Here is a 24214-nt window from a genome sequence, read left to right on the forward strand (position 1 = left end):
ATCAAACTGTGGTTTTCATACAAGTGGCAGAGATGGGCAACAACCATGGCCACAGCCTGACAATAGAAAATTAAAACTCTTTGATGGCCACAGTGGCGTCTTCTAGGCCATTGGATAATTCTGGCAGGTCTACAATACGGACCCTCAGTACCTGCACCTGGTACATGTCAGTTCTTGAACTGACACGTTTTGCAAATGGTTAGATAGAAGAAGCATTCATGCATGCGTCTTTCAAATTCACCGGCTAAACTGTCATATTTGCTCGCAGTCTGAAAAAGAGCATCTGCTAAATGCCCACATTTTACAATCTGTTTTGTCATCCAACACCTTTTTCTGGCCCTCCTCTGGTGCCACTGCCTGTTTGACATAGTCCTCATTGCATCCTGTGGCAAACTTCACCTTCTTGGGCATAATGGGCAGTAGAGCTTCTGCCTCGAAAAAGCGCACTGTAACAACCATTAAGGTTCGAAGCCTTTCATTGACCACTTCAGAGACTTGAACAGTCCTGTAAAAAACATACAAAAGACAAGGTAAGACATAAGATGAAGTCTACACAGCTGATGGAGCATGCATGCATTGCGTGTGTGTGTGTGTGTGTGTGTGTGTGTGTGTGTGTGTGTGTGTGTGTAATATAGCTGCTGCAGGATGCATTAAACCTTAATGCATCCTGCTAAGTCACCCCTTAATGATTAAGTGGTGACTTAACGGTTTCACATGGGGCATCTTTGTATGTGTGCTGTAGCCACATACCATTTTCATTCAGCTGAATGGCGTTGGTCGTCTTGCTGAGCTGGGTGAGCTGGGTCAGGATGGTCATCGACGAGGGTGGGATCTCGCCCACACAGCTGGTCCTAGACACGCAAGAGGACAACGTACACAGTCAAATCCCCAGTGTTCATTCAATTTGTACACCAACTTGTGACCAGGAGATTATTTTTGGGAACTTGGGCGTGGGAGAATATGTAGTTGAGCACGTTGGCCATGTCAGCTTTTTTTTCTTCACGAAGTGCAAATACACACTTGAACACTTGAACAACACTCAACAGGTCTTCACATTGTCCCTTGGTTAGTCGCCTAAGTAGCCTAAGCTTCAAAATGATGATATGTGAAGGGTGGAGGATGACGGGCAGAAAGAGCGCTAGTATATCCTAGGATATACTCACTTCTGAACTGCACAATGCTCTGAGTGTTCATGAAGAAGACCTCTCTCTCTCTCTCTCTGACTTCCTGTTCAGAGTAGCAGCATGGCTGTCGAGGATGTTGGCGATCTGGAAATGAGGGATAACATTCCATGTTCATAATTAAACCATTTGTCTTGATTTGAAGTAAGAAAGAACCTGTCTGAATCATGTGAATAAATATAAAGCCTCATTTAGAAACGAGCGCTCGTGCATTACCTGCTGGGTGCTGGCTTGGGAACTGGCACAGCACTGAGGTTATGTTGCTGACATACTGTGTCGTGTCTTTCTTGACAGCCTTCTCAACAGCAGGGAGAATGCGACCAGACACACTGGTCATGATGTCCTGCAGCTCCAACACTGGCAAGGAGGGATCTCGCATGGTCTTCATCAGCCTCTCCACCCGCTCCCTAAGCTGGGGAGATAGAAAGAACAGCATGTTTATCAACCACTGTACTGTTAGCTAGGTAGGTGTTTGTTTCTTGTGCACGCGTGAACTCGGACCGTGATGCAGAAGAAGGGTTCGGGCAGGCAGTAGCCATTCATGATGTGGATCAGGTGGTCCAGTGTACTGTGGAACACTCTGTGTAGCTTCTCCCCTCTCAATGCTACAGCCTGGATAGTGGGCAGGGCCCCTGTGTGCAGCTCCGCCTTAGGGACAAAAACACATAGTTAGAGGAGCATATGAACCCTAGCGTCCCTATTCTGGGGATGCCGAAATAGGTGAACATACAAGCTCACAGGCTTGTAGATCGGCAATGACACAAGAACAGGCGTAGTCCACATAATATACCTGCTGCTCTCTGCTGGGGTCGTCCAGTTGGAGCTTGGCAATGACGCAGCCAGGCTCTAGTGCAGCCCCGGCCCTCTCACATAATGAATACAACCAGACTCTGAAGCGGTCAGAGTCATCACCATCTTCATCACCTGGAAAACACACATGTTAATGCAGTTTACATCTATACATTCATGTCCATGAAATTAGGGCGAATTTGCCGTTAATGCTCTTTCATTTGGATATCACACCTCCATCTCAGTATAGCACTGGCCAGAGAACACGTGCCCACCGTCCTCTACAGTGTACTGGATGAGTTTTCCTGCCGAGGGCGAGCGCAGCAGCGACGGGTCATTCTCCTTCTCAAAAACACAAGTCGTGTTCCCGATAGTGATGGGATACCTGCAAAATACAAAAAAAACAGTACTAACCAAGTTTAACCATTGAATATTGTATATACAAATCAGAATGGCAGGGAGGATTGTGCACAAAATGCCCCAAAAAGTCAACAGGAATTGGTCACCCCCCAAAAATAGGCAATCTGCAAGCTCCCAACGCGCCGGGGTGCGAGTCGACGTGTTGTGAGCTTGCAGATCGGCTATTTTCAGCATGCCACAGCGTCATACGATGAAGGTTCATTGAGGTTCTAAACATTAAACAGCAATGTACCCGTCCACCTCCTCTTTCATGTACAGTAGGTGGTACAGCTGCTGCCGTCATATGAGAGCAGAAGGCCTCAGGCGCTGAGGCGATGGACATACACCTCGGCAGATGCATGGTTCATGATGAGCACGTAGGAGTTGGGAGACTGTCACGTCACGCCACGGCCTTCATAGATCAGCTCCACATCCACCGTGTTGAGGAGCGTGTGTGCAGGTAACACCTGACCTCTGGCAAAGACAGTGGGAGATGTGTGTGTTAGTGGGTGCGGTTATTTATATTCCCCCTTTTCCCAATTTGGTCATTATGCCGATTCAACGTTTTTCCCCTCTTGTGTAGTCCCTGTCACTGCCAACCCCTACATTTGGTCATGTGGGAGGCTGCAGACAACCATGTGCCTAATTCAATACACATGGAGTCGCCAGCCATTTATTTTCACCCGACAGTGAGGAGTTTCACCAGGGGGCTGTACGTAACGCATGTGGTGGAACATGCCATTCCTCTCGGTTTCACACCCGGCTGAACAGGCTCCGGCCAACCTGTAGGAGTCACTAGTGTAGCGATAGAAATTGTGTTTGCTGGAGAGCCTGGCCAAGCCGGATGCACCGTGGAGGATTCAAACCCCTAGTCTCTGCAGTGGTGGGCAGGAACTTCACCGCTGTGCCACCCTGATGCTCAGTGGATGTGTTTTCTATCCTTTTTTCAATCCCACAATTTTGTAACCCATTTTTTCTACCAGTGCCAATTGTCTATGTAATCCTGGCCGCTACTCTCCCAGCCTAGGGAGAGCCCAGAACTGAGCTCAATGCCTCCTTCAATGCATGAGGAGCTAGCAAGCCGCTTCTTATCACCTGACAGGGGGGAAATTCCCCGGTTGGACGTAGTTTGTGGAAGGAACACGTTATTCCAACCAGTTCCTTTCCCCTCCATCACCAGGGGGAGGCAGTATAGAGACCAGGATTACTGCATGTTTTTTTGTGAGGATACCTACCTACCATAAGGCATTGGTTCTCAAAGTGGGGTCCGGGGACCCCCAGGGGTACTTGAGGGGGTTCCAGGGGGTCCCCAGCTAAATGATGGATAGGAACCAAATGGACCCTTACAGGTCTGTAACTCAGAGAGTGTACAAAAGGAACCGTTCCATTTGTACACTCTCAGAGTTAAGTTAACATTGATTTTTACAATATGAATTGGGGTCCCAGAGGTATAAATGCCATTAAATGGGGGTCCGTAGCCTATAATGCATGTTAAACTGGGGGTCCTTGAAATTAAAATGGTTGAGAATCACTGCTAGAACCGTAAAAATCTTCTCTTATGGGGGTCCCTGGCATATCTTTTAATGGGGGTCCGCGGGCTAATAAGTGTCAATTTGGGGGTCCTTGACAAGAAAAAGTTTGAGAACCAATGCCCTAAGGGACACAGGGAGAACATGCAAACTCCACACAGAAAGGCCCTTTCAACAACCCCACCCAGGGTATGGGCACTGATGCCCACAGCGTCCCCGGCGGGAATCGAACCGAGGACCTTCTAGCTGTGAGGCTTGTGTGTTTTCTATCCTGACAATCAGCAGCTCTGGGGGCAGGTTCATATTCTAGTGGACAGACACCCATTTAGACCTGAGGCCCATTCTAAAAACGCCTTCTAAATCCAGACCTACGTTTCTGAAAAACATATTTCTTCAATAATTACAAAAAATGTATGTTGCTATGTACTGTACATAGCAACAACAACCCCAAAAGGGGTCCCTGTCCTGAAAGGTCTAGTTACAAAAAGGGCTTCCCGCCCAAAATGGGTTAAGACAGTACTTTGTTTATTCTTTTTGTACCTTTCCAGTGAGTGCAGGAAGTTGGACACACTGTTCCTCAGGTTGACATGGGCTACGTGGAGAGCACCGCTCACCATCCCCAGCATGGTGTCCGGACGCTCTGCCTGCCCTGCACACACACACGTTTTTATCATAAAACTAAAACAAAGTGGTCATTTCAATGTGTTGAGAACAATGAGAACAATGCCAGTCAGATCAAGCTTCCATCTACCATAGTCTAATCACACACTTGACTGCGTACACTCTGTTTGACTAGAACACAGCATGGGGACATAATGGCAAAATAACATTTTTAGATCCATGTCGTACAATCATCATCACATAACACAACAATGACTTGAGGTTACAGTGATGTCTTAATGCCATAAGACAGTGGTTCTCAAAGTGAGGTCCAGGGACCCTCAGGGTTCCTTGGGGGGGTTCCGAATGGACCCTTAACAGGTCTGTAACTCTGAAGATATGGGGGTCTTTGAAAAAATACCACTGCCATAAGAAATGTGGTCCTACATGCTACATGTCCCTCATAGGTCGCCCCCAAATGGGAGATATGGCTGTACCTGCATCTTCTCTGAGAAGAGCCTGTCCAGCCAGCCAGTCTCAATGCGGTTATGCTGGAAGCTCTTTATGAGGTACTCTACAGTGGTCCTGAAGCTCTTTATGAGGTACTCTACAGTGGTCCTGAAGCTCTTTATGAGGTACTCTACAGTGGTCCTGAAGTCCCCCCTGATAGACAGTTCCTTCACAGCCACCACCATGTTACTACAGTATGTAGAGACAAAGACAACTGTTAAAATCTCACTGGGTGTCGTTCACATCATACAAAACAGAAACCCATCAACCCTAGCGTCCTTATGCGGGGTATGTCATTATTACAGATGAAGATATTTGTAGTGTAGAGCAGTTGGTTTTCAACCTTTTTCATGCCAAGGACCCCTAAATTGTTATACATTTGGCCGCGGACCACCATTTGAAAATGTTTTGTGCCAGCGACCCCCAGAAGCAAAGATATCAGTTAACGTTCGCTTTAAAAAAAATATAAATATTCAAAGATATGCACACTTTTTCAAGATTTTTAAAAAATAGCAAAATCACAATATATATTGTAGATATAATATATATATATTATCACAATATATATATCACAAATATATTATCACAATATATATACAAGCTCATAGCGCGGCACCGAGTGCCGCGCTATGAGCTTGTAGATCTGCTATTTTTGAATAGCCAAAGCTAAGTGGTTAAAATGATTGTGACGCTATGTTAACTAATTTCGCTCGGGACCCCCTGGTACTCCCTCAAGGACCACTGGTGGTCCCCGGACCACTGGTTGAAAACCACTGATGTAGAGGGAAGGAAAAAAAGAAGCGATCAAGTATTAGACCGCTGGAGGACCCCGGTCAACAAAGAATATAGGGTTGAAATATAGGGTTTAAGTGGTGACAGAGTTCAAGGGATAGTTTGGATTTTGGGGAATTGCACTATTCTTTCCGACTTACCCAGACTAAAGAGTCAAACAACCTCATTAACAACTTATTAATGTCACTGCATGCAGTTTGAAGCTATGTTGAATGGTGAGCTTATTACATAGTTGAGTTCAATTCATGAATGGCTGTGGAAAAATGTAGCAGCTCCTCTCAAAAGTACTAATCGAAAGCATTTTATTTATTTATTTTTAAAGATATTTTTGGGGCTTTTTTTCCTTTATTGATAGATGACAGTAGACTGACAGGGAATGGGGAGAGAGATGGGGGGGGGGGGTGACACGCAGCAAAGGTCGTCGGGATCGGGAGTCGAACCCGCGACGCGCTGTCAGGCTGGCATTGCAGCCTAGGGTGCCTGGACCGCCACGCTGCGGCCCAGGCCAGCGATAGCATCTTTAAGTAGGAAAAATTGTGCAAGTGCCCCAAATACGGAACGCTCCCATGAACAGAGGGCAGAATTGACATTTCCATCATTTTTCACTGACTGACACTGTATCATCCAGTGAGGGTGAGTGTACTCACCAAATGGCCTCTGATTCGCTCGTGATTCTCTCCCCAGGAGAAGCAGTGTCAGGAGAAGAGTGTCAGGAGAAGAGTGTCAGGAGAAGCAGTGTCAGGAGAAGAGTGTCAGGAGAAGAGTGTCAGGAGAAGAGTGTCAGGAGAAGAGTGTCAGGAGAAGAGTGTCAGGAGAAGAGTGTCAGGAGAAGAGTGTCAGGAGAAGAGTGTCAGGAGAAACAGTGTCAGGAGAAGAGTGTCAGGAGAAGCAGTGTCAGGAGAAGCAGTGTCAGGAGAAGAGTGTCAGGAGAAACAGTGTCAGGAGAAGCAGTGTCAGGAGAAGAGTGTCGACAGAGACTGCCCTCCTGGCAGTGGCGGAGTCACTCCATGCCGCTAGAGCGAACTCTCTCTCCTCTGTCCTGATACTCCTGGACCTGTCTGCAGCGTTCGACACAGTGAACCATCAGATCCTCCTCTCCACCCTCGAGGGGATGGGTGTCTCAGGCTCTGCACTCTCCCTGTTTGCATCCTACCTGACGGGTCGCTCCTACCAGGTGAAGCTGGGAGGGTCTGTGTCAGAACCACACAGGCTCACTACTGGGGTTCCCCAAGGCTCCGTTCTGGGTCCTCTTCTCTTCTCTCTCTACACTACATCTCTTGGTGCTGTCATCCGCTCCCATGGCTTTTCCTACCACTGCTATGCCGATGACACCCAGCTGATCCTCTCATTCCCCCCCTCTGACACACAAGTGGAGGCACACATTGCTGCTTGTCTGGCTGACATCTCGGAGTGGATGTCGACGAACCACCTGAAGCTCAACCTGGACAAGACCGAGCTGATGTTCATCCCGGGGAAGGGCTGTCCTCACCGAGACATGGCCATCACCATTGAGAACGCTGTGGTGACGTCAACTCGGACTGCGAAGAATCTGGGTGTGACCCTGGACGATCAACTGTCGTTCTCGGCTAACATCGCATCAGTGACACGGTCCTGCAGATTCCTCCTCTACAACATCAGGAGAATTCGGCCCTTCCTCACGGAGAAGGCAGCCCAGGTGCTCATCCAGGCTCTTGTCATCTCCCGCCTGGACTACTGCAACTCCCTCCTGGCTGGCGCTCCGGCATCTGCCATCAGACCCCTGGAGCTTGTTCAGAAAGCTGCGGCTCGTCTGGTGTTCAACCGCCCCAAGTTCTCTCACACAACTATCCTTCTCCGTTCCCTGCACTGGCTCCCCGTAGCGGCTCGCATTCAGTTTAAAACCCTGGTGCTAGCCTATAGGGCAGTGAAAGGAACAGCTCCCTCTTACCTCCGGGTATTGGTCAATGCCCACAACCCTACCCGACCACTCCGGTCTGCCACCAAGGGGCGACTGACTCCCCCGCCACTCAATGGTCCTTCTGGTCGATCGACACGGTCACGACTTTTTTCTGTTCTGGCCCCACAGTGGTGGAATGTACTTCCCACTGATGTCAGGACAGCAGAGTCACTGCCCATCTTTCGCCGCAGGCTGAAAACCCACCTCTTCAGGAAACACTACCCTTCCTCTTTGCCTGGCCTACTTGTTGTTAACTAGTTGTACGAATGCTTGTTTTATTGTTGAATTGTTTATTGGATCTTGTTTAGTCAATACAATTATTTGTTTTTAGCTCCTGCTCATTTGACTTAGCTATTTTGTCTCATCTGTTTAAGGAAATAGGTAGCTGATATATTGCACTTTTACCTTAGCGCTAGGTATGCTCTTGGTTGCTTGTTATTGCAGAAAATGCACTTATAACCTCTGGTGATTAGTAGCTTTCGTTCCCTACCTTTGTTGATCGCACTTATTGTAAGTCGCTTTGGATAAAAGCGTCTGCTAAATGACTGTAATGTAATGTAATGTAATGTCAGGAGAAGCAGTGTCAGGAGAAGCAGTGTCAGGAGAAGCAGCGTCAGGAGAAGAGTGTCAGGAGAAGAGTGTCAGGAGAAACAGTGTCAGGAGAAGAGTGTCAGGAGAAGAGTGTCAGGAGAAACAGTGTCAGGAGAAGAGTGTCAGGAGAAGAGTGTCAGGAGAAGAGTGTCAGGAGAAGAGTGTCAGGAGAAGAGTGTCAGGAGAAGAGTGTCAGGAGAAACAGTGTCAGGAGAAGAGTGTCAGGAGAAACAGTGTCAGGAGAAGAGTGTCAGGAGAAGAGTGTCAGGAGAAGAGTGTCAGGAGAAGAGTGTCAGGAGAAGAGTGTCAGGAGAAGAGTGTCAGGAGAAGCAGTGTCAGGAGAAGAGTGTCAGGAGAAGAGTGTCAGGAGAAGAGTGTCAGGAGAAGAGTGTCAGGAGAAGCAGTGTCAGGAGAAGCAGTGTCAGGAGAAGCAGTGTCAGGAGAAACAGTGTCAGGAGAAGCAGTGTCAGGAGAAGAGTGTCAGGAGAAGCAGTGTCAGGAGAAGAGTGTCAGGAGAAGAGTGTCAGGAGAAGAGTGTCAGGAGAAGAGTGTCAGGAGAAGAGTGTCAGGAGAAGCAGTGTCAGGAGAAGCAGTGTCAGGAGAAGCAGTGTCAGGAGAAACAGTGTCAGGAGAAGCAGTGTCAGGAGAAGAGTGTCAGGAGAAGCAGTGTCAGGAGAAGAGTGTCAGGAGAAGCAGTGTCAGGAGAAGAGTGTCAGGAGAAGAGTGTCAGGAGAAGCAGTGTCAGGAGAAGAGTGTCAGGAGAAGCAGTGTCAGGAGAAGCAGTGTCAGGAGAAGCAGTGTCAGGAGAAACAGTGTCAGGAGAAACAGTGTCAGGAGAAGCCGTGTCCAAACTCATGCAGGCCTCCAGCCTCAGCCACGCTGAAGTAACAAAACGTTCTTATTGCTGCGGAGGTTCAGCACTTGGACCGTTCCCGAGCTCGGCTTGAAACCCTACAAGAACACATCAAACAAATACTTAATCAGAGCCCCTTCAATTTGGACTTTTTTTAAGTTAAATAAATGACAGTAGCACTGAGGATTTTACTGTGTATAAATTCTACGTCCGTTGTGGAGAGAGAGAGACAGTGGCACATACCTCATCAGGGTTTTTGCTGGTGATACGGGATGCAATGACGTGGCCGCGAGGGGAGGGGGCCGTGACCAGACCTTCAAAGTCAATGGGACAATCACCCCAGGGCTGGACCGACCCCATACAACATCCTAATGTCTTTGATACGGTACAGAGGGATTCCAATGGAAATCTGACAGGAGAGGATTAACATGTTCAACTTGATGCTCTTCTCTGGACAGTGAAATACGGAACAAATATCAGTTCAATATAACGGTGACCAGATGGTTAAATTTGCACACTCTTTGAGTTACACATGGATACTCTAGAACGGGGTGCACCACAGAGCACATATATGCAGCATATGTTGACCTGGCATCCTATAGTGTATATAGTTTCAATGCACGCTGCTGAGTTCTTGGTTTACGCATGTATTAGTTATTACATTATTTGTTTACTTATGCATTACTTTATTATTAGATTACTATTTCTATGCATTTGATGTATTATTGAGCGTCTGCTAAATGCCTAAACTGTATACATAGATTTTATTTTTTGTAATCGAAATTGTAATTTAAAAAGGCTTTTACCTTCACAATCGATAATTTCATTGCCCTGTGCGTCTGTGAGGACGTAGTCATCCACATTTCCACGAGCAATCTTCACCTTCTGGGTGATTATTGGGACAACTGCCTCAGAGATGAATTCAGAGATAAGGATTGATCTGTAAAACAAACAGAACAGGACATAAAGCAACCTGAATGCACCTCTGATTTCTCCCATACAACACTTTCCTGTACGGTCCTTCCTAAAACACCAACATATTCCACCACATGTAGAGTACCTGGAGTTTTTCCGGTGATGTCCACCACTTTGACGTTAGCGCTCATCTGCAGCAGCGTCTCCAGCAGCTGGTCAGACCACCTCCGGTCGGGCAGAGAGGCCGTTTGATTTGGGCGCGCATCTTCTCAGCCTTCAGGGAAGAGAAAAGAACAGAACAAAACAAATCATGTTATTGTTACATGAATATGCATCTGCATTACAACACTTACAATTCAATCTGTGTCTAATTAAGTTTCCACAGCCATTTGTAATTGGGAAACATGTCCAGGCCCTAATGCGTAAGCAAATGAAATTGGAATGGCTATTTAGCAATATTCATGTTATATACACCTGCAACTTAAAATAAAGTCAGTACTAGTGCTTCCGAGGCAATTCTTATACATGCTAATGACAGTCATGAGCTCATTTGGCCCAACCATTTGTTTTAAAGTCACAAGCCTTCAGAATACTAAACCTTGTATTAAACGCCTACAAAAAAAGGTCATGTGGTTTTGCAGGAAGAAATCTGCTCTCCTCAGAGTACCACAAAGGACATATCAAAGCTTGTAGTAGATACAGCTTACAAATACCGTGGTTTCTGGTTAAGTAACTGTACAAAAACTCCACTAACTAACATCTAGCTTTTATCTTTACTGGTAAAGGTTACAATCAGCTCCTGGGACATAATAATGACTAGTAGGTACAATATTTATTAGCTCCGATCGGCAGTGATGAAAACATAATTCCCAGGTAGACAATCAAATCTTTGACCCTTTTCCGGCATGTTGCTATGAGAGAGCTTCTCCTGATTGGATGGGAAGAGGGAATATGGAGACCATAGGCTCTATAGTGTGAGTATTTCACTCTATACTAACAGCCATAATCATTTCCATCCAATGTCATGCCCCCCACCGGCCCAAGTCTATGGAACACACTCATTTCTGCTTATTAAGAACAAATTTGTTCTTAATAACCTGTCTGGTTAAATGAAGAAGACACGTTAAAGACACTGCCCCACCTTGAGCCTGTTGTTCTCATTCTTCAGTTGTTTGATGCAGAGTCTCTGAGAGAGAGTGTCAGCAGTGGAGAGTCCAACACCTGCACCCGAATGGGGATAAGAGATATTAGTTATCAGCACAAGGAAAAACACTGAAAAATAGAAGTAATGCTTTTTGGGTTATGCAAAAACATTGTGTTGACATGAGTTTGTTCAACGAAATCTAGCGTACATCTAGGAATTAAGTATTGAGAATCTTTGGCATGCAAGAGCAAAACAGACAAGTATAGACAACAACTACAGCATGAAGTGACAGAAGCCAGTATGACTTCAGTGTGCAGGTATCTTTTTGTTTTTCTGTAAGTTATAAGGAGGTGCAGAGACGGAAAGGAAAGGAAACAAGATACATAGACACACACAAAGAGGCGACAGAGAGGGAATCAGCGGGTGTTAGGGTCACGTAGGGGTTTAATCAGCACCTGGGTCTGACTTCATCTTTCACCACATAACTAAGTTTAAAGTATTTTAAAGTATAATTTTGTACTGTATGTGTCAAACGAAGGCAATACAATGAATGTCAGATTGATTTCCGTACCCTCCCAACATCCCTGAGACAACGTCAGCTATGCCTGATGGGATGTTCGTCTCAGCCCGTCGATGGTCATCTTTTATTGGCTGTTGATGGGCAGCTTCAGCTCTGCCTTCTCGGATTCCAGTTGGTCGATGTCGGCCTGCAGAGCATCCATGGTTTCCTCAAACTCCCCTAAGAAAAACATTGCTGTTATGGAGCAGACTGATACTAAACATCAGAGAAGAAGATATCTCCAAAATGCTGAATCACTTCCATCAGTGGCAAGAAAGATTTCACAATTTGTGAAAGTTTATTCTATTCAAAGCGTTTTACAGCAGCAGAGCAGAGCACCTATTACTTACTTTAAGCGTGTATTCCAGTGTTGCATTTACTTCTAGTCATGGCTTGTATATGGATGAATATTTGTGAATTACGTACATTTGCCTTGAGTCAATTATGAGTGGTGTGTATATTGAGACTATAGGGCTTGAGCCTATATGTGATTATGTTACAATTACTACAGCTCACATGCAAGTGCATGTTTTGAAAAACAATCCTACTTCTGTCTTCTTGAGCAGTGTCTTCTTGAGCAGTGTCTTCTTGAGCAGTGTCAGCGTCTGTATCTTCTCCACACGTTCATCTGCGTCTTGATGAGCTGTCCAGCTTCTTCTCCAGCAGACTCAAGCGCACGCTGGCCTCGCTCAGCTCCTCTCCCTGGAAAACACAAAATGACCTCCATTTATTTACACTTCCTTTTTAAACCACTCTTCTAAAGTTCTGAACTAATATTCTCTGGATTCTCTCGTGTCTGGAATGGATCACAGTTGGGATCAGAATCAGAATCAGGTTTATTGTCACATCACAGGTTTACAAGGTCAAAAAGTGGGTGAAATTTGTTTTTTGTACATCATTCCCATCGCAACGTTAAATTCCGTAGAAAGAAGAGTGGGGAGAGAGAGAAGAAGAGGGGTAGGGGGCAAGTGGGAAGGAGATCAAACAAGAGAACAATAGAAGCCAAAAACAAGTTATCTACATATTTACAAAGTACCTGATATAAGAGACAAACTAAGGTGCCTGAGCATAGCAGCAATGTATGTATACTGTGCATGATATACTTATAGACGTTAAGGTAATTAGAGGAAAAAAAAAGCGCAATAAAAAAAGACCAACAAAAAAAGTTTGTGCGTTATACATAAGGTGCAGAAGCCTAAGGGTGGACTGACCCTGGTATAATCCTCTTAATGTTTAATCTTCAAGTGTTTCTTCAAATTAGCATTTTGACTAAAGCTTTTGCCACAAAATGTACAATTAAACCCTTTCTCCAAAAAATTCTAAAAGCTTTTGTCACAAAAAAATGTTTTTGGTGTGATTCCTCAAGTGTTTTTCATATTACCGAGGGGGAGCTAAGTCTGAGTCATTTTCCTGGTATAATCCACAGGTGTGTTCAGGAAGAGCCAGAAAAGTCTGCAACCAGCTCACAATGACTCTTTATCTTTTATGACAGACTGAACACTTTAGGACGTTACTTCACTTATCCGATTACAAAATCCTGAGTGGACTGAGGGTCCACTTATACAAAACACTTGTACAATCTGTACCATTAGGTCAGGTGATTAAACTAATTAAAACACAAATTTACATTGAAACACCATTTCTAACCACAGACTGTCCCTACCTTGATCTTAAGTGACTTCTTAAGCTCCTTAATGACGGTCTCTCTGTCCTCCAGCTTCATATCAAGACCCCCTGCATCAGTGATGTCTGCTCTCAGAGCTGCTGCGTGCAGCCAGGGACGTGCACAGATAGACTCTAGATGGTGCTAGAGCACCTGCCCTTTGCCCTCTTGACCAGAAGTGACCTTTTGAAAAAAAGGGGAAAAAAAGTTTTTCTTTTTCAGTTTACAGCAGGGGTCTTCAACAGGGGGTCCGGGACCCCTAGGGGGTCCTCAGAGTTACTACAGGGGGTCCGCCAAATCTTTATGTGATTTGATTTTTCTTTTTACCAAAACCACTCGAAACCTAGCATCCCTTTTCTGAGGAGAACCTTAGCCAAAAATAGCAGATCTACAAGCTCACATGTGGGCTTGTAGATCGGCTATTTTTGGCAAAGAGGTATAGGTGTAGAGGGAAAAAAGACCAGACCAAGTAAACAAAAAAAAGTATAATTTACTTGAGCACCTGCCCCTCAAAATGTCTGTGCACGCCACTGCGTGCAGCTCCGCTGGTGGAGAGTTCTGGGAAACGACAAAGGCAACATCTAAAACTGGGCTGAAAAACAAGGCCCTGCTTCAGTTAGAGTCATTTGATGATGATGCAAAACTGAAGGAGAAGCCATGTTGAACACAGTGTGTGTTAGAACATGTACACGTGTAGTCACGCCACTGTTTGCTTTAAACTTAAATCCATATTCTTTGGTAGTAACCATGGATTAGTGACTTAACGAATGCCTAAAACATACTGTAAAAGAGAAAAAACATAGTCTATGTCTTGCTTCCATTTTCAATACTACCACTTTAAACATCTTCTACCTCAATAGTACCCTGTTGAATATATAGTGAATATACATTAAATGTTGTTTTACTTGGTTCTGAGGCTTCTCTGAGTCATACTCTCCCTCTTACAGAAGAACAGTGGAACATGCTATACAGTACATGACATGCATCTATTGGTTGCTTTTAGGGGTGCAACGGTTAATTAAGAACTATCGGTTCAATTGATTACAAAAGATCCATTTGATAATATATAGAAAATAAAACAAATTTGGTTAATCGAAAAAGTAATCGTTAGAATAATCACTATAACAATTATGGATAGTTGCAGCCCTAGTTGCATTCAATGCACTATTTTGACTGAGGGATTAGGAGGAGGAGGGGTTAACATTCTGGGTTGTACTGTATGTATTTTTCATAATTTATTTGCAGCAGGCAAGTAAACATTTGAGTACTTTTACTTTTGATAATTTAAGTACTTTTTGATGCCAATACTTTTGTACCTTTACTCAAGTAAATTCTCAAGTGAATTCTGGACTTTTTACTTGTAATTTCTACATTGCAGTATTGATGCATTTACTCGAGTAAAACATTTGAGTATTTCCCACCACTCCACTACTCACAAGTTACCTAACCAACAATATTTTTTTGGGAGACATGGAACATTTGGGAGTTGAAAAGCACCAGTTGCTACGTTTTATATGCAACCAGAAACGTCTGAATATCAGAATTATCTAGTCTTTAAAACGAACGCTAAGCCAGTGGTTCTCAAACTTTTTCATGCCAGGGCCCCCCAAATTGACACTTATTAGCCCGCGGACCCCCATTTGAAAAGATACGCCAGGGACCCCCATAAGAGAAGATTTTTTACGGCTCTAGCATTGATTCTCAACCATTTTAATTTCAAGGACCCCCAGTTTGACATGCATTAGCCTACGGACCCCCATTTAATGGCATTTATATCTCTGGGACCCCAATTCATATCGTAAAATCAATGTTAATTTAACTCTGAGAGTGTACAAATGGAGGTTCCATTTGTACACTCTCAGAGTTACAGACCCATAAGGGTCCATTTGGTTCCTATCCATCATTTAGCCGGGGACCCCCTGGAACCCCCTCAAGTACCCCTGGGGGTCCCCGGACCCCACTTTGAGAACCAATGCGCTAAGCCAATATGTTAGGTCCATGTTAGCATAACAGTTAGCCACATTAGCCATTGAGCCAAACCAACTAACTCTGGGCTCGATCAAACAGGGTAAATATAGACGTCTTGATGTTACAGGTACTGTTAACTAACGTAACTTCACTATGTAGATATAAAACATATACAAACCTTTTCTTTTCATTTGGGTCGCCGGGATCGGTCTGGTACTCTGAGCGTGCGCTAAAACACTTCCGGATACAGTCAGTGACGTCAGACGTAGGGTTCAAGATAGACGCGTCGCGCGTTCACCGCTCACGGCCGCCATTATAGTAGTTTCTTTCAGTCAAATGAACTACACATTGTAAAAGTGGATTGTGCCCACAGGCAATGTAGGTAAACAAATAATATACATGCTGTTGGGTACAAAAATAACCCAATACCATATAAATAACCCAAAATGGGTAAAACTAAGTACATAAAAACAAATCATTAGGAGTCATGGTTAAAGGGTAAGACCACTTTGGTAGAGGTTTGGGTTGTGTAGTTACCTTGCCATGATGTAACTCCAGTCCAAAGGTGGACAAGAAATCAAAAATAATTGCTCCATTGATTAGAAATTGATAATTCAAAATATGCTCCTCATTGACTTACATTGTACGGTAAAACAGCTCTCAAAGTCACTCTTTAAGCATGTAAACAAACACAAACAAAATTGATTCAGACAATATAGAACATCACCAAACCCAGTACTGTTTTTTTTTTAATAAAAATGTTAACTTCCTGTTGATTTTGCTATTTTTATTAAGAAGAAAACCCGGACTGGATTCGCGGATCCGGATTTTCAAATAGTAAAATCAGCAGGAAGTTAACATTTTTGTTAAAAAAACAAACAGTACTGGGTTTGGTGATGTTCTATATTGTCTGAATCAACTTTGTTCGTGTTCGTTTATGTGCTTAAAGAGTGACTTTGAGATCTGTTTTACCGTACAATGTAAGTCAATGAGGAGCAAATTTAGAATTATCAATTTCTAATCAATGGAGCAATTATTTTTGATTTCTTGTCCACCTTTGGAGTTACATCATGGCAAGGTAACTACACAACCCAAACCTCTACCAAAGTGGTCTTGCCCTTTAACATCAGTTACATTATCATTGTGCATAGCAATGCACCTCAAGTAGTGACTGTGTCTGTTTTTAATTACATTATTGTTTCATAGAGACAGTATATCAATCAATCTGTCAATATGATTACCATTGTATTGACATATTAGTTTGTGCAATGATAGATCTTACAAAACTGTTGCATGACAGCACAAGACATAATCAAAATGAATATTCATTCTCATAGTGGGATATGGTATGATACATTCCCTGGCCTTAACACGGTGCTCATCTCAACATAACTGCACTCACTAAAGGGAAAAAACAACTGCACCCATGTGAACTTGAGACAACGAGGGGACTGAGCAGCAGTTCGGATCCATGTAGAACGGGTCATTGGTCTTGTGAGGAACAACTACACCATATTACAAAGCACATTACCCATCTCTATAACTCCAGGAGAGCGAGAGCCTACATCTCTTGACAAGATGGTCAGAGTTTGCTGTGCTCTGTGCAACATGTATCCATCTGTTGTCCCTTCAGAATAGCATGGGTTTCAGTAACATTGTGTAGCACAGCAATGTACATCACACATTTGAATGATGTCGTTTTGTATCATTGGCTGCCGTTCATTTGTTTCATTGTGCAACTAATAAAACAAAAAAACAGGTGGCAGTGAAATATATGGCTTTTCTTTGCTTTTTAATAATTTAATCTGGTAATAATTTATGAGTCATGACAGTCCAATAACAATCTCATATACACAGATGGTTAATATTCTGTAGATATATTCTTTCAGTTTTTCTGTTATGTTATCAGGTCATCAGGAGGTCTTGCACGCTGGTAACATAGGTGTCAAAATCAGACATATTCTTTGATTATTGATTGTGTTTGGCCATGTTTACTATTAGAAACGTTACTGCAATACTACTTGTTTTCTGCACTCCACACATTTCCATGTCTTGGGTACCCAGGTCATTGAGGTCAACCTATGAAAGCGCTTCCGCCAGACCGTGTCCAGATGTGCAGATATCTGTGTCATCAGCTTTACTGCAGTATTATCCTATTTCAAGTGGCTGTTTTGTGGCTGCAGTGTCTGTGGGACTCGTCGTGGCAGGGTAACACAACCAAACCTCTACCAAAAATGTGCTTTAAACTATGTACCTTGCTGCACCATTGGAGAATCAACAAGCACGGGTATAGCAAATCCTTTTGATGGAGGACACAGGTCTTTTTGCTCTGGCTGCCTCACCAAATATTGATGCTGTGACTCATCCTGGCCTCTGATCAAACCATAAGTTATCTTTAGCTTTACTTTGCTCCCTGGTGTCCTCCTCAGTTAACCTCAGTTAGTTAGTACAACTCCAACCCCCGTTAGTTAGTACAACTTTCGATATCGTTTAGCTTGTCAGGAATTACAACAGACTTTATGGAAATATTAAGAGTTGTACCACTGTCAATTGAATGTGTCTATTGAAATGTTGTATTTTATTGGCTGCTTTAAAAAGCTTTTCTGTACCTTATGTTTTTTTAATGCTGAATACTGCTGCAGAAAAATCCAATAAACAAAGTTAAAAGAAAAAAAAAAGAGTTGTACCACTGTCAGATGATCAGTACAGCTATACTGTATTTTGCAGATGACTTTCCTAATATCAGGAAAACTAAGGCCTTGGACATGACAGGGCTCTTGTTTGTGACTGAAACTGATGTTGCAGATCTCTGCATATGGGACACCTCGGACAAACTCCATGCTGTGCGCAGGGCATCTGGGTGCAAGCCTGCCCATCTCTTTTTATCAACATCAGCCAACACAGCATATGCATGAGAGCACACCTCTCCTAAGCCTGCCTTACAGGTGCAATGAGCCATAAGGACTGTTCCATCCTCCTGCACTGTGATCCAGGGGGGTGTTTGGGTCTCATTGAGGCTCATTGAATGCTTTACCTGCAAGTTGCAACACAAGTAGTGAATTATAAGACACATTTCTCCCAAGGGAGACAACATAAAGTAACCTTGGACCTTGAAGTAAGCTACCTTGATTAAAACATGTAGTTTAAGACATGCATAACATAATTCAGGATAGCTAGGTAACAGCTAGGCAGTAGAGTTTAGCCCATTATGTAATGTTTACTATTTGGTTGCATATCCTTTACCTGCCATGACCTCTGTGACCCATCATCAATTGGACAAACTGAAAAAAATAAGTCGTTGGATCTAAGTGATTGAATAGTGGACAGTGGTTCCACATTAATCATTTGCATTGGCAGCACTCGATCCAGTTCTCTAGGTTGAACACATAAAGATTAACTTAACCTAATGTAATTGAACACAGTTATTCATACATGTTTCAATCACGTTCTGGCAACATGATTCAGTCATGTCATTTTAACATCATTCCATTGATTTATAAATGTTTTAATCATGTTCTGGCAACATGATTCAGTCATGTTATTTTAACATCGTTCCATTGATTTATAAATGTTTCAATCACGTTCTGGCAACATGATTCAGTCATGTTATTTTAACATCGTTCCATTGATTTATAAATGTTTTAATCACGTTCTGGCAACATGATTCAGTCATGTCATTTTAACTTCATTCCATTGATTTATAAATGTTTTAATCATGTTCTGGCAACATGATTCAGTCATGTTATTTTAACTTCATTCCATTGATTTATAAATGTTTTAATCACGTTCTGGCAACATGATTCAGTCATGTTCATTATTCTAGAGACATGATATGATCATATTAGTCCAACACAATTCAAACATACAATTCAATTCAATACATGTTATTGCAAATGCAGGGGAATACAGCAAAGTGCATTATGTAGTATCAAGTATCAAACATTTTATGTAAAACACTGCATCAAACAAACATTCTGAATACTTTTTTGTAAAACACTTAAGCAAAATTACTTTACAAACAACAATATAAACATGTTAACATGTTAACAACAATATTAACATGTTAACAGTATGGGGCGGCCATAGCTGAATGGTTAGTGAACCCGCCTAGGGAGCCAGAGGCCCTGGTTGCCCCAGGTTCGATTCCAGGCCAGGTCAGCATATGTGTCGATGAAATGAAATTTGTCCCTGAGCAAGACTCTTAACCCCTAATTGCTCACAGGTTCTCATTGGAAACAAGACCGCAAGGACTTTCATGAACGACCTGTTAAAAGGAATTATCCTTATCCTTATCTTTTTAATACATCTAATCTAATCATCTAGAGCTAATTTTAGACACCCGCCTGTTAGTTTACATATGTATTCTTTTACATTAGATTTTTTTTTCAAACAGAGGCAAAATGCTTAAAATGCATTACTTCAAAGTCCAGGACTAATTCAGTCCAAACATATGGAACAAGATGCATGGTATTTTATCTAATCTGAATAGTGGTTAGAATATTGATATATTTCTATACTTATTTGGGCCGTGAGTGAGAACAGACATAAGGCACATAAAAACCCATTAAAACCGGGAAAGTGCCATTTTAGATTTGAACCATTTTAACTAACACTATTTATACTAACTATTATGTTAAACTTTGGCCATTATTAGTATAAAGCATGACATGTGTTGGTCAACTTTAAGATACTAAAGAGGCAAACAAGAGTCTGTGAGATTCTTTGACACAGTCTTCTTCAAAGACTAGTAGAATGCGTGAGTACCCCCCCCCCCCCCCCCCTTTGTGGGAGAGGACTCCACCATCCAACTCCATAATGATCTTCTGCAGTACCTCAAATGTGCAGCTGAGCTTTTTTGGGTAACTCAGGTTCAGAGAGTAAATCAGTCCCAACAACATGGCGGATACAAAAGCCACTGTCTCCAGATCCTGAATGACTGTGACCCCCTCCAGGACAATTCTGACTGCGTCCTCACTGGCGGTGTTTTTTAGGCTGAAGATCCCCATGGTGGTCTTCTCAATCGCACCTTCAATGATCGTCTCATCCACATCCTAGTGTTCACAAAAAGGATTATCAGTTAAGAAAAAGCAATCATGAGACCAGCATTCAACACAGGAATCTCAATCATGAGCCAATACTGTAATACAGCTCTGATTAGCTTGTGAATTCCATTTCTCTGTAGTTAATGAGATGCACTATGCTTTGAGGCTGTGTCACTTTAGCTTCTTTCTCATACCTATACAGAGTGGTTTGATAAAGTCTGATTTCACTTGGCTGTGCATCGTGTCTGGCACCGAAATCTACAAGCTCACAACGTGTTGTGAGCTTGTAGATCAGCTATTTTTGGTGAGACACTGGTGTGCAACTAAGTCATGTGTAAAGTATGACCATCATGGGAGATGAAGCAATCATTAGTAGCCCATGTTTCTCAGCCAACAATTTAGTCGTTAGTTAAATAATCAGCAATCATGCAGCCACTAAAGGAGTGATAGAATAATTAGTCAGTGCTTTTAGTAGTATTTACCATTTTAGTATGTGTTTAAGTCACAACTATGTAATTCAACTACAGTACAGTTCATTTGAGTAGCATCACACTTGAGCACAAGGTGTCCAGGATCCTCGTTGAGGTAGAGGCAGAGTCCTTCAATCAGGAGGTCCCTTCCCGCATCAATGTCATCCTGAAAGATGAGTGACGGAACAGAATACACACTTAAAACTCAAATACATAAGGTCCTTGCAGGTTAACAAGTACTATTTTTCTCAGCATCCAATAAGAACCACGGTCCAAAGGTTAAACTTGGGCTAGACACCCAGCTTAAATTGCAATGATACTTTAGTAGATGTTTAGGTGGGCGAGTGAAAGGACGTCGCTAGACATGAAGCAGGAAGTGAGGCTAAACAGAGGTCAGAGTACAGTAATGTCAGCCTATGGAATCCTCTGGGTGGGACCCTGTGGGGACACCCCAGGCTTTCCCCTCTCAGATACTTAGTCTTGTTATCGCCAGACTCCTCATCCATCAACTTGATATGGTACCATATCCATATATACCACACCATATCAAGTTTTATAACGTGTGTGTATATAGCCATTATTATTTTGGGCGTCCTTGACATGAAAAAGTTTGAGCACCACTGAAACATAGCAACATAATTTTGTCAGGAAACGGTTTTAGAATCGGCCTCAGGTCTTAATGGGTTAAGAGAACTTACTGAGTCCATGTTGTTAGTCATCGCTTTCAATGTTTTCCCTCTCTGCCCAGTTGTGCTTTCAAACAGCTTCAGCAGGTTTGCAGAGTAACAGGTCCAGCTGTGATAGAAACTTGGACTGCAGAGGGATTGTGGTGATCCGTTTGAACTCAGCATTAATCTGAAAGCACAAATATGGCTTTATGAGACAATTTTCATTAATATGGCACACGGCGTTTACACAATAAGTCACATACGCTGTCACTAGTTCATACTAACCTCAGTCACATCAAAGAGAGCTGGCCATCTCATTGTGAAGTCGCTGATCATGGGATCACAACCAATGACTTTGTGTCTTCTTAAAGCGAATGTCCTCTGCATTTTCATCTTAACGGTCTCTCTGTTGTTACGCTTCTTGATATCAGACAGAAGTTCAACTCTGATGTTTTCCAGTCAATCGTTATCTTCCCCACTCGGAAAGGAGGGGCAGTGAGCCACTTCACATATGCAAAACGGGGAATGATATTGTATGTAAAACGGGGAATGAGGAAGACCTCTGGCCAAGAAGACCTAGGGGAAATGGACTCTTGAGATGAGAGCATCACAGTAGTGTCAGCAGGTGATGAAACGGATGATGGTTCACCAGTGTGATTAGGAATGTGTGTCGGAGTTAATGGGCCATTGTCACAGCTCCCAGCAACAACAGGTCTGAGGGGCAGCACTTTGACTGTAGCTCTGTCTTGTATTTCTTCCATGGAAGTCAAGTCCTGGAAGATGTTTCCAAAAAGTTCATCCATGAACTGCAGTCGAAACGGGTCCTGAAGTTGACACTGCCTCCTTATCTCATTCTCCAGTTCCGTCACGGTATCCGGCAGGCCCAAGGGAAGGACCACTCTCTGGCTGCTGTTCTCCCCCAGGATGACTCTGAGAACTGCCGAGGTTGCCATGGTCCACCTTCTTTGTCTGAGGAGAAAGACAAGCACACTCATGATACACGTTGTAGTCAATTCAAGAGGCAACTTTGTTCAAAGTTGAATTAACCTGAAAAAAGCACTAGTATTAATAACAGTATCTTCACAGGCATGTTTTCACCACACAGGACTGTGGCTGTATTGAAAAATCGCACCTTTTGGGTTAAAATGTAATGTTATACCTCTAAAATGTGAAATTAGTGATAGAAATCATAGCTATAGTGTTCAGTAACAGGGGTCTCCGCGTCTCTCCAGCTCTAACTAAAATACATTTTCAGGTTGGTAGCAAATTTGAAGTCATCAGCAAAGAGCATAACCATTTATCAGCTTGTTTTATAGTGTTCCAGTTCCATTTTGTCTGCTCATTTCTTTACGTCATCACTTCCAATTTCACTAGTTTATCCTGTATGAGTACTTTCTCCTGATTGGATTAAATTGGTACAGCAACCTGACATTTCTTTTTGTGTATTAAGAGCTGGAGAGACAAGACCCACACAACACACGTTGATTTGTTACCTTATCACAGACAGATTGATTTCAGATAGGTCAGGGTATCTTTGTTTAACAGCTTGAGCTATCTCCTCCTTCAAGATATCTAATGGGACTGTAGATACACTTGACACATCTAGCGCTGGTTTATCAAGACTTGGAGATGACAAGTGGTACCCCATCATGAATTGATGCTTCACAGCCAGTGACAGCGGCACATTTTTAAAGCAACTGGAATGTTTAATAATCTTCTTAAAAAAAACTGTGCTTTGCCTCAAATCTTAAAGTCCAAAGTCCCACAAGAGGTCCAAACAACCTAATTAATTGGGGGTAATGTTCCAAGTAGTGGTGTTTAGGCAGCAGTCTATGGTTAGGAAATAGCGCCTGATATCTTTGTCTATGCTCTGAGATTTTGCAATCAAGGTAAGCAATGGACTCATCATTGTGGACTGGCGCAGCAACAAGCTCCATAATCTCTTTTAAATCCATCAGAACAAGCCATGCTGGCTCGTCCTCAGGAATCTTAGTCCCTATTAGAAACGGGAGCAATCTTAACAGGCACCAGTTTTCATGTGCATTACCACCTATGGATTTCCTGCTCGAAAGATTTTGTGGCACAATATGAGGCTTACTAGTTTTATCAGTCCACTTATAGGGGAAGTTCAGAATGGCATTATTTATGTTGTCCAAAGTAATATACTTCTTGGATATCAATAATTTGAGACACAGTGCAAGTTCAACAGGTACAACGCCCTCAAAGATATCATGAGCAATGTCAGGAGGGTACCCAGAGAGGACATGGAAATGAGAAAGAGCTTTAGTCAAAGGACAAGCTTGTTTTACACCAAAACTGCTAGTGCCACTCTCTTCAGCTGACCTTAAATGAGCCTCATGTTGCTCTGAGGCTGAATTTTCCTGCTCCCACTTCTTGTGATTGAAAGTCTGCGTTACTTGCAATGCAAAAACGGCAACAATAATGAGCTGTGAAACCTTCAATGAAGCCTGCAAGTGAGTGTGCTCCCAAATTGTCTGCTGCAACAGTTTGAACTGTACCTTTCAGAGTTGTTCCCAACTCCGAAACAAATATGCCTTCTTCTTCCAAAGCCCTGAGATCTTTTAGCAGTGGCTCTAAAACTTCT

At 43.1% G+C, this 24214-nt stretch overlaps 2 protein-coding genes and 1 long non-coding RNA gene across 3 annotated transcripts; all 3 read right to left on the reverse strand.

The window, feature by feature from the left end:
- Positions 1 to 436: 436 nt before the first annotated feature.
- Positions 437 to 1522, reverse strand: LOC311059437 (acetyl-CoA carboxylase-like). Its single transcript, XM_084077366.1, has 4 exons — positions 1398 to 1522; positions 1164 to 1268; positions 751 to 851; positions 437 to 505 (listed from the first exon to the last, which is right to left on the reverse strand). The coding sequence occupies exons 1-3, from the start codon at positions 1516 to 1518 to the stop codon at positions 814 to 816; spliced, it is 264 nt and encodes an 87-aa protein (XP_083933492.1). The 5' UTR covers positions 1519 to 1522; the 3' UTR covers positions 437 to 505; positions 751 to 813.
- Positions 1523 to 1696: 174 nt separating this feature from the next.
- On the reverse strand, positions 1697 to 4571 carry LOC311059438 (acetyl-CoA carboxylase 1-like). Its single transcript, XM_084077367.1, has 5 exons — positions 4439 to 4571; positions 2623 to 2843; positions 2205 to 2355; positions 1972 to 2105; positions 1697 to 1829 (listed from the first exon to the last, which is right to left on the reverse strand). Exons 2-4 carry the CDS (start codon positions 2640 to 2642, stop codon positions 2028 to 2030), a joined length of 249 nt encoding a protein of 82 aa, XP_083933493.1. The 5' UTR covers positions 2643 to 2843; positions 4439 to 4571; the 3' UTR covers positions 1697 to 1829; positions 1972 to 2027.
- Positions 4572 to 9185: 4614 nt separating this feature from the next.
- Positions 9186 to 10069, reverse strand: LOC311059464. Its single transcript, XR_014602167.1, has 3 exons — positions 9987 to 10069; positions 9424 to 9589; positions 9186 to 9278 (listed from the first exon to the last, which is right to left on the reverse strand). It is a non-coding gene; the product is annotated as an uncharacterized lncRNA (long non-coding RNA).
- Between the last annotated feature and the right edge of the window lie 14145 nt (positions 10070 to 24214).

Source organism: Gymnoscopelus microlampas (assembly GCF_963454915.1).
Source record: "Gymnoscopelus microlampas genome assembly, chromosome: 14".
NCBI classification, from domain to species: Eukaryota; Metazoa; Chordata; class Actinopteri; order Myctophiformes; family Myctophidae; genus Gymnoscopelus; species Gymnoscopelus microlampas.

Coding starts and splice junctions, on each gene's coding strand:
- LOC311059437 (XM_084077366.1), bottom strand. CDS start 1,518: ATGACCAGTGTGTCTGGTCGCATTCTCCCTGCTGTTGAGAAGGCTGTC. Junction 1,269..1,397: donor CCCAAGCCAGCACCCAGCAG/GTAATGCACGAG, acceptor CCTCATTTCCAG/ATCGCCAACATCCTCGACAG. Junction 852..1,163: donor GAGCATTGTGCAGTTCAGAA/GTGAGTATATCC, acceptor TTGCGTGTCTAG/GACCAGCTGTGTGGGCGAGA.
- LOC311059438 (XM_084077367.1), bottom strand. CDS start 2,642: ATGAAAGAGGAGGTGGACGG. Junction 2,356..2,622: donor ATGAAAGAGGAGGTGGACGG/GTACATTGCTGT, acceptor TGTATTTTGCAG/GTATCCCATCACTATCGGGA. Junction 2,106..2,204: donor AGTGCTATACTGAGATGGAG/GTGTGATATCCA, acceptor TGTGTTTTCCAG/GTGATGAAGATGGTGATGAC.